Here is a 10,914-nt window from a genome sequence, read left to right as displayed (position 1 = left end):
CTTTTAATATACATAGTAAATAAAAAAAGATACTCCATAATTTCCAGGCGTTGACAAGCTGGTTTTCTTTAGGGAAATGTAGAGGTGGTTCTTTTAGCAAAATGTACTGCTGGTTTTGTTTTTTTGAGAAAAAAATTACTGCTGGTTATGTGCACTGATGGAGATGTTGTAGCAAGTGGGCCAAGCTCTCCGGTTGATGGGCCTCCGCTTGTGCTTGCTTCTTGTAGCTCTTCTGTGCCCTCGCATTCCCCATTCCCTCTGAAAATATCCCCACCTGCGCCGCCGCCATCGCCGCCGCCGCACAAACTGGCTAGCAGCAATGGAACCACCGCTGCCAACGACCGTGTCTACGTGCACCTCCGAGACGGCGAGGGGCAAGCACGTGTTCAACATCGCCGGCTACCATCTGCACAAGGGTATGGGCGCCGGCGAGTCCATACGGTCCGCCACCTTCGCCGTCGGCGGCTACGACTGGTGCGTCCGCTACTACCCCTATGGGGACATATCCCGGGACTGCAGGGGCTATGTCTCGGTCTACCTCGAGCTCCTCACCAGGGACGCCGAGGTCAGGGCGGACTACGTGTTCAGGCTCATCGACAACTCGGGCAGCGCTCTGCCGTCGGTGGTCCGCAGGTTTACCAGCAAGTACACCCCCGTCGACCCAGATGAAGATCCCGATGGCTATGGAGCTAACAAGTTCATGAAACAGAGTGAGCTAGCATCGTACCTACGGGACGACCGCCTGGTGATTGAGTGTGAAGTCAAGGTTATCAAGCAGCCGCAGGTGAAGGAGGAGGAGACCGTCTCCGTCGCCGCACATATTGAGGTGCCGCCGTCGTACCTGCCGAATCATCTCAAGAAATTGCTGGATGGGAGGAGAGGGGCAGATGTGACTTTTGAGGTTAAAGGCGAGGTTTTCCCTGCTCACAAGATTATGCTCGCCACGCGATCGCCGGTCTTTGATGCTCAACTCTATGGACCCCTGAGCGATCCTGCGAGTGACAACATAATCGTCGAAGACATGGAGCCTCCTGTTTTCAAGGCGTTTCTTCACTTCATCTACACAGATTCGCTGCCTGCTGCTATGGATGACCTTGATGATGGTGAGAACCAAGAGATGGTTAAGCACCTGCTGGTGGCCGCCGATAGGTATGCCATGGACAGGATGAAGATGTTATGCCAAGGTATTCTCTGCAAGAGCCTTGATGTTCAAACTGTGGCGACAACATTGGCGCTAGCTGATCAGCATCACTGCAGCAAGCTGAAAGATGCATGTGTTGAATTCATCCTCTCTTCAAACAGAATGGATGATGTGGTGGCAAGCCAAGGGTATGCGCACCTCAAAAGATCTTGTCCTGCTCTCATGTTTGATGTCTTTGAGAGGGCTACCAAGTCTCGCAAAATTTAATGTGCTAATCTTGAGTTAGTTCAGTTGACATGTGGCCACCTGAAATGAACTAGTTTCTTATCCTTTAGTTTTTAGAGATCTCTGGGTGGGACTGTCTTAAAAGGTATTTTGGACAAAGCTTGCAAATATTTTGTGTGCTCATGTTGGGTTAACTTCTGGATGACTAGCCACCTGTCATGAATGAGTTCTTCTGGATGACTAGCCACCTGTCATGAATGAATGTTGGTCTTGCAGGATGTACTGAACTACTGGTTGCCTCTTCATATGTATGAATCTACACCTGCTTATTAGTTCTCTAAATTATTTGATTTTCTGAGTTTTCAGTACCTTTACTGTTTATCTGTTATAGTTTTGTCCTTCTGTATCCATTTTTAGACTAAGCATGACCTGAACGTCCTGCATGTTATTTTAACTAGATAACCCTTCGATTTCATTTTTGTTTGAACACCGAGGAAATTTTTGTTTCCAGGTGATTAGTTTTGTGGTAATAGGTGATACTAGGTTGATGACCATACAACTGGATGCTAAGTGCTAGATTTCAGTTGGAGAGAAAGCTAAGATGAAATTTACTTCCAGATTGTTAATAATCATGAACTTGTGCCATCAGAGGAACTCGTGACAGCCGGCGGTTTTGTTGTTTTTCCAAGCTTTTGCAGTCATTCTGTAGGATGCTGAAGATAAGCATAATAAGCTGGTGGTGCACTTATTCCTTGCACAATTTTAATTTTCTTAATCATCTGCTGCACTAGCATTGCCAGGCTTACCAGGGCATGCCAGGCTGATCCTCCTTACTCTCCTCCAAAATGTGCTAGTAGTAATATTGTTTCCACCATGAACTGTGCTAATGTGAATCTACTTGATAGAAATGCAGGTTGGCAGTGCAAAATTCTAGCGTATCGAATTAGCTAGGTAACCGATCATCTGTTTTTGGACTCTTGCTTTGCCTGTTCCAAATCCATTAGTTGTAAGAAAAATTCTGTGTTTTTCGTTTCGTGTCATCATATCATATATATGCATCTGTTCCATGTAAGTTGTAAGAAGATATTTCTTGGAACAATCTTTGCATACCTATAGTATGCGCACTTGCATTTTCTGGGAGATGAATTTTAGCATATATATAATTCTACATGTTGTTCCCTCTGATGTGGGAAGGTTTAGCTTAACTGTGCCCAAGTTCTGCCTCCAGACTGGGGCTTCTGTGCGTGCAACCATCGCCACCCTCGTGATCATTTGTCACTGATCATATCCCCGAACCATCCCGTGAACTGCAGCAGATCAAGTTGAAGATCCGCAGCCCCCTGATTGTTTTCCGTCAGTCTATCAGTAGAGTGCAGAAGAAGCAACCAGTCTGAAATTGATGTGTAACTTCTTCATGTACCATCTATATGTCTGATTTATATTGTTGGCTGTCACCGTTGGTTATCAATGAATATTTTTTGTTATGCGAGCTTTACATGGCAGCCATGCCAGTTCATATTTTTGAAAGAACAGACTAATAAACATTTTGAGAGAAGGTCCAATTGCCACAGGATGTCTGGCCTGTTTGATTCGAGCCCAAGTAAACTGTTGACAACCATTCAAACAAAGGCTGCATTTGTTTCAGTCCTGGAGAGTTTCTACGGCGATCATCATGCCAAGTGCCAACCAGGTTCTGGGGCATTTCTTTCACTAGTTGCTTCAGTTCCCTTCATACGGCAGAAGTTGCCTACGGTGATCATGAAAATGGGGACCTGCCAAAGAGCGCCCCGCCGAGAGCTCCTGTCTCACCACCGGCGTCGGGGGTGCCCGGCGCGACCGCTGCTCGCCCTACCCATCCTTTGATCCTAGGGCCAAACCTTCCGTAATCACCATATGACACTATTAAACAGGTCAATTTTCACTCTATACAACTATTTTGACCAGGTCCGTCTAACTTGACACCAAATCCATTGGGTACCTCAGTACCAGTCCAACAGTTAAAATGCCATAATTTGTCATGAAGTTCTTCTGAACTTCGGTCATGCAATTCGTGCTTCTGAAGTATGTTGAAATGAAATGGATAAGGGCATGAGAGTAGAAAGAAATTTATATCATAGATACTCCATTCTTTAGAACATCGACATGATGTTCAAGACAGCATAACAATCATGAACTGATGGTTAGCAGCAGCGATGCTTCTGCCATACAGAGTGTATTTTCTTGTACTAAAAGAAGTAGTAACAACAAAGAACAGATGACATGTTCCTCAAAAAAGAAAAAAAGAACAGACAACATGGCTGATTTGGGTTAGAGGCTGCAACGGTAGGGCTAACAGCGGAGCCGAGCGCTAGCAGTAAACTAACAACATCGTAAACAGACTATCATCAGTCTTCCATCAGACCACAACATGATGATTAAGATTGCACATACAACAACAACAACAAAGCCTTTAGTCCCAAATAAGTTGGGGTAGGCTAGAGGTGAAACCCATAAGATCTCGCAACCAACTCATGGCTCTGACACATGGATAACAAGCTTCCACGCACCCCTGTCCATAGCTAGCTCTTTGTCGATACTCCAATCCTTCAGGTCTCTCTTAACGGACTCCTCCCATGTCAAAATCGGTCGACCCCGCCCTCTCTTGACATTCTCCGCACGCTTTAGCCGTCCGCTATGCACTGGAGCTTCTGGAGGCCTGCGCTGAATATGCCCAAACCATCTCAAACGATGTTGGACAAGCTTCTCCTCAGTTGGTGCTACCCAACTCTATCTCGTATATCATCATTCCGGACTCGATCCTTCCTCGTGTGGCCACACATCCATCTCAACATACGCATCTCCGCCACACCTAACTGTTGAACATGTCGCTTTTTAGTCGGCCAACACTCCGCGCCATACAACATTGCGGGTTGAACCGCCGTCCTGTAGAACTTGCCTTTTAGCTTTTGTGGCACTCTCTTGTCACAGAGAATGCCAGAAGCTTGGCGCCACTTCATCCATCCGGCTTTGATTCGATGGTTCACATCTTCATCAATACCCCCATCCTCCTGCAACATTGACCCCAAATACCGAAAGGTGTCCTTCCGAGGTACCACCTGGCCATCAAGGCTAACCTCCTCCTCCTCACAGCTAGTAGTACTGAAACCGCACATCATGTACTCGGTTTTAGCTCTACTAAGCCTAAACCCTTTCGATTCCAAGGTTTGTCTCCATAACTCTAACTTCCTATTTACCCCCGTCCGACTATCGTCAACTAGCACCACATCATCCGCAAAGAGCATACACCATGGGATATCTCCTTGTATACCCCTTGTGACCTCATCCATCACCAATGCAAAAAGATAAGGACTCAAAGCTGACCCCTGATGCAATCCTATCTTAATCGGGAAGTCATCGGTGTCGACATCACTTGTTCGAACACTTGTCACAACATTATTGTACATGTCCTTGATGAGGGTAATGTACTTTGCTGGGACTTTGTGTTTCTCCAAGGCCCACCACATGACATTCCGCGGTATCTTATCATAGGCCTTCTCCAAGTCAATGAACACCATATGCAAGTCCTTCTTATGCTCCCTATATCTCTCCATAAGTTGTCGTACCAAGAAAATGGCTTCCATGGTCGACCTCCCAGGCATGAAACCAAACTGATTTTTGGTCACGCTTGTCATTCTTCTTAAGCGGTACTCAATGACTCTCTCCCATAGCTTCATTGTATGGCTCATCAGCTTAATTCCACGGTAATTAGTACAACTCTGAACATCCCCCTTGTTCTTGAAGATTGGTACTAATATACTCCGTCTCCATTCTTCTGGCATCTTGTTTGCCCGAAAAATGAGGTTGAAAAGCTTGATTAGCCATACTATCGCTATGTCCCCGAGACCTTTCCACACCTCAATGGGGATACAATCAGGGCCCATCGCCTTGCCTCCTTTCATCCTTTTTAAAGCCTCCTTCACCTCAGACTCCTGGATGCGCCGCACAAAACGCATGCTGGTCTCATCAAAGGAGTCATTCAGTTCAATGGTAGAACTCTCATTCTCCCCATTGAACAGCTTGTCGAAGTACTCCCGCCATCTATGCTTAATCTCTTCGTCCTTCACCAAGAGTTGGCCTGCTCCGTCCTTGATGCATTTGACTTGGCCAATATCCCTCGTCTTCCTCTCCCGGATCTTAGCCATCTTATAGATGTCCCTTTCACCTTCCTTCGTGCCTAACCGTTGGTAGAGGTCCTCATATGCCCGACCCCTTGCTTCACCAACAGCTCGCTTTGTGGCCTTCTTCGCCATCTTGTACTTCTCTATGTTGTCTGCACTCCTATCCAGGTATAGGCGTCTGAAGCAATCTTTCTTCTCTTTAAGCGCCTTCTGGACATCATCATTCCACCACCAGGTATCCTTATCTTCGCTTCTCCTTCCCCTGGACACTCCAAACTCCTCCGAGGCCACCTTACGAATGCAAGTCGCCATCTTCATCCACACATTGTCCGCATCCCCTCCTTCCTCCCAAGGGCCCTCCTTAAATACCCTCTCCTTGAACACCTGAGCTACCTCCCCCTTGAGCTTCCACCACTTCGTTCTAGCGACCTTGGCACGCTTATCCCGCTGGACACGAATCCGAAAGCGGAAGTCAGCAACCACCAGCTTATGCTGGGGTACAACACTCTCCCCAGGTATCACCTTACAGTCTAGGCACGCACGCCTATCTTCTCTTCTCGAGAGGATGAAATCAATTTGGCTAGAGTGTTGGCCACTACTAAAAGTCACCAGATGTGATTCTCTCTTTCTAAAGAGGGTGTTAGCTACAATCATGTTGTAGGCTAGAGCAAAGCTTAAGACATCTTCTCCTTCTTGATTTCTGATGCCATAGCCAAAGCCCCCATGCGCCCCTTCAAAACATGTGTTAGATGTACCCACGTGGCCATTGAGGTCTCCTCCTATGAAGAGCTTCTCACCAATCGGTACACTCCTAACCATGTCTTCCAAGCCTTCCCAGCACTCCCTCTTGGTGTTCTCATTGTGGCCTACTTGCGGGGCATATGCGCTGATAACATTGAGAACCAAGTCCTCAGCTACCAGCTTGACCAGGATAATCCGGTCCCCACGTCTCCTGACGTCTACCACTCCATACTTGAGATGATTAAGATTGCACATCTTGTAACCTATTCCTACACACAAAAAAAGGCCCAAATCCTTGACACAAAAGCTTCAGCCAAACTCTATTCTCCAACATGGTGAAGGTCAATGAAACAAGTACTGCTTGCCAGTTTTTTATACAAAGAACTTGACATTGTTTTAACAAATATTAGTTGTATTAAAGTAGCAACCAGACACAAAACAGAGCTAGTGATCAAAATTACTTGCCAGACGCAAACTATCAACAGCACTATATCGATGGCAGATTCACAACTATGCCTGTGAAAGAAACATCTCCACACAACGAGCCTGAGCGACCAGATATGCCAAAAGCAATGTATGATCACAGTGTATACTGAACATGAAAGATCCAAATACTACACTATAGAAGAGAATAACTGAACTAACCATTTCAACAACCAAGTAAAATACCATAACTTCTCATGAATGAATTAACATTTCAAACTGCAACCGTGCCTTTCATGCTTTTCAACATTGAAAACTGAAAAGTAAACATGGTAGAACAGTAGAACTGTTCTAAAGCATAGATATCCATTGTTCAGAACATTAGCATGGTGTTCAAGATAGTATAACAAGCAGCAAATAATGATAGCAGAAGCCTGCTTCCTCAATCCTAATAGTTAAGTTCTACTACGAATTAGTAAGAACAAATAACAAAAGACATGACCTGTATGGGATAGAACACTCCAGCGGCACGGCAAGCCCGGCATCATCTTATAGAACTATGATGAACGGAGGCTTGGCATCTTCTTGTTGCGTCTCAAACAATGGAAGTGAAATCATGCTCTCTTGGAGACGATACCCAGTGCGTGACAAGCCGAATTGACGCTCTACCCTTTCCACATTTCCTAAGAACACACCGTCAACGTCACAATGCAACAGGCGGTCAGGATAGTGCTTGATCAACAGCTCACGCTCGTTAATTTCGGCCACGCTACGGATACCTTTCACCTCCAAATTAAGCGGTGGCAGTGCCTCCATCTCTAAGAAGTTAATCCGGTACTGCAAGCTCCAGGTCTCGGCATCATAGTCCTGCAACACCCAAACATCTATCTCGCCGTGACCGGTGAGGTGGTACAAAGCAAGATCGCCGGCCATGTCCAACAACGACACCATATGCCCAAACTGTGCTGGGCGGCTCATCTTTCGGAATGTCTCGGTTACGTTATGTCAACGTTCAGTGCCCAATGCAGGCTACCACGATGGTGGACTGGTGAGTGACCGGCCGGGGTACCGGCTGACAAGCTGAAACCATCTTCCTGAATCTTCCGGCCATTGGATGCGTCTTGGCTGGTCTGAGCCCACGGCGAGGACGAAGAAATCAGGGGACTGAGCTGTATGGTCATGGTTTAACATCCAGATCACCCGGTGTTCTCCGGATATGTGGTGCCGGTAGAAGCCGACGAACTGAGACGGCGCGGAAGCCTGGTCGTGTGGGAGGATGTGGCAGGGAAGCACACTTGCGGGTGGCCGGGTTGCAGATGTAGAAACTGTATTCCCGCGACACGATGAGGAGGCCATCACAGGCGGCCTGGCGTGAGACCCGAAAGGTCAAGACTGCACAGGGAGGAGTGTACCGGAGGACGGGCCGTATCCTCTGATCTCCGGCAGCGGCGAGGGAGTAGATGCCCTGAAGGTGTTGGATGATGGGGAGCGACGGCTGGCGGCGGTGGTGGTCGAGGACGAACTTGTCGGCGGAAGTGCCGGCGCGGCAGCGGAGCACGTCCTTGGTCGGCAGCCGGACCAGGATCTCCTCGACGACGAGCCACTCCGGCGGGTCGTCCAGCACGGTCGCGCCGCTGCTCTCCGGCATGCTGCTCTTCTAAGAAAAATGGAAGAAGAAAACATTAGTGGTGCGACGGATTGGGCGCAAGAAAGAACTGCTTCGGCGATCTACATACAGATCGGCTTAAAGGATACGGTGGGGCAGGCAGAGTCGAGAGGAATGGTCTGAGCGAGAGCGGCGATTTCCAGCGGGGTCGCCTGCTATTCTTGCTAGTTCTTGGGACGTGGGAAGTTGATGCGAGAGAGAAAGCGTTGGCTTGGCGAAGCTGCTGCCTCGTCTGTCGCGCATAGTAAAGGAGGAGGATGGGCGGTGTGAGACGACGTGCACGCTCTGCCTCTGCTCTCTGCTGCAGCGGGTCCATGGGACTGGACGAGCTGCTGCTGCGTGCGTAGCCTCTTCAGCCGTGGAGCGTAGGCTGGAATTGATGATGGAGACAGAGAGGCTGCACTTCTTTGAGACTCCTTCCTTTGACTGAATCCTTACAGTTTGACGGTCGATGTTTTTCTTGTTTTACAAAACCATCTTATCTAGCCTTGACTGATTGAGTTCGTATACTGGTTTGCTTTACAAGCATATGCAGCTGGACTCAGCAAATCCGGCCTCATAAACATCTGCTGATAGCGCGTCCGCGCATACTGACAGACAAGTACCCTCAAATGTCATATTCCAGAACCAAATACCTCGTTAGCAAATTTTTAAATTTATGCAAATGCGTGCAGCGTTAAACCGTTTAATCTTCGCCAGCATCCATCCTTGTTGTTCTTTACCGTGTGCCCCATGTCCGACGGCCATGAGACCCGCAAAAGTGAAGGTCCAATTGCCGGTGAGTAGAGTAGGACATGGGACACATGGCGCCGCCCGTCTCTCATGTCCTACCCTTCCTCTTCGGCGGTCGTGGCATTGACGTCGTTGGTCGAGGTGAGGTCCACGATAGACACCTCGTGGTCGGAGCCTGACACCTCCATGGACTTGGATGCGATGCCAGGGTTGCCAGTCACCCATAGCGGCTCTGCCTCCGTGGCTTCCGCCACGAGAGCTGTAGCAGCCTAGCATGGGGGGCATGCCGCTCCATATTAGCGCCTGGGCCAGATTCATGCATGTCGCCGATCACCTCTGACTCGGATCCTAGCACCACGGGGATGATGCGCCGCCATAGGGGTTGTGCCGTCGCCCCCGCGTGGGGCGCCAGATGAACTGCACTGCTTTCGACGAGGTAATGGTCAGGCACCTCCCTCCACCAGGCCCGACGGATGCAACTGCCATTTGCAAGTGACCAACAAGTATATGGGATCTATCGTAGTATTTTCGACAAGTAAGAGCGTCGAACACAATGAGGAGCAGAAGAAATTGACAAGTAGTTTTTAGCTAGGTTTTCACTGTGATGATAGTTCCATAGATAATTTGATGGCAAGATAATTTGTAACAAGATAAATAATAACAAAAGTAATAGAGTGCAACAAGTGACCCAATCCTTATATACACTAAGCTAAAATGCTTTTGAAGACACTCCGGAATCTCGTCAAGTTACTTTCACCACGATTCATTAAGTTACCGTTTATTAATTCAATAAGTGTTGTGTGGTTGGACCGGAGATAAGATATTGTCCTTACTTCTACAAATACCTACTTATGAGCATACAAGCATCCACAAATACAAGAGAAATAATTAAGATAATTTTAACCATAGCAATAAACCATATGATCCAGGAAAGCCTCTTACGAAACAATTGATAAACTGAGATTTGGGTTTCTATCACTCCTGTAACCCATCATTTACAAACTAAATTCACAATGTCTTCCCTTAGGCCCAAAGATGACGAATTATCTTGTAATCAACATTCATATAACACCACCCGAGGGAGAACAACATAATATATCATCAAAGCATTAAACGGTAGTCAACTTCACATGATTAATAGCAACAAAACTTCTCTCATGTCCTCGAGAAGTAATGGATCTACTCACAACACTCATATGAATTCAGATCAGTGGGTATAAATATTTGATGAACAATCTAGACACAACAATCTTTCACTGATAAATCCCATATGCATCAACTACAAAGTGTAATAGACACATACAAGTACTCCCAATTATCAATCTGAGGTTTGATACAAAGATTGAACAAAAAGGATGAGCTAGGGTTTTAAGATGAGACGGTGTTGATGAACATGATGATCCTGACGATGAACGGAGCATTGGTGAGGACAATGGATTTAATTTGCCCGTCCCGGAGTGAAGTTTCCCCCGGACAATCGCTTTGCCGGACAGCAAAAGTGCCCCCCTAGGTTGTGCCTCACAGGTGGCGGCGGAAAGTCCCAATAACTTTTTGTGATTTTTCTAGGTTATTGGAATTTATGGCAAAAGGGCGTCAGGAGAGGAGCCAGTAGGGGCCAACGCGTCCAGGTAGCGCGTATCTAGGACGCGTGGCACCCTGGTGGGCACGCTTTGGCCCATCATCTGGCTCATGGCTTCATATTTTAAATAATTTAGTAAAATCCCCGCTGCTTTTGGTGCTCTGGAAAATTCTAGTTGTCTGATAATTTTCCTTTCTTTGTTTATCTTGCAATTTAAGAGAGAAAATACATTAAAATTACATCATAATAT

The 10,914-nt window shown here is 47.1% G+C and overlaps 1 protein-coding gene across 1 annotated transcript; it reads left to right on the top strand.

The window, feature by feature from the left end:
* The first annotated feature begins 266 nt into the window (after positions 1 to 266).
* LOC123057531 (BTB/POZ and MATH domain-containing protein 2-like) lies at positions 267 to 1,855 on the top strand. The gene has a single exon (XM_044480482.1). It carries the CDS (start codon positions 320 to 322, stop codon positions 1,406 to 1,408), a length of 1,089 nt encoding a protein of 362 aa, XP_044336417.1. The 5' UTR covers positions 267 to 319; the 3' UTR covers positions 1,409 to 1,855.
* The last annotated feature ends 9,059 nt before the right edge of the window (positions 1,856 to 10,914 follow it).

The sequence above is a fragment of the Triticum aestivum genome, chromosome 3A, assembly GCF_018294505.1.
Source record: "Triticum aestivum cultivar Chinese Spring chromosome 3A, IWGSC CS RefSeq v2.1, whole genome shotgun sequence".
In the NCBI taxonomy this organism is placed as follows: Eukaryota; Viridiplantae; Streptophyta; class Magnoliopsida; order Poales; family Poaceae; genus Triticum; species Triticum aestivum.
The sequence above is the reverse complement of the archived record's forward strand: the minus strand, read 5'-3'. Positions and strand labels throughout refer to the sequence as shown.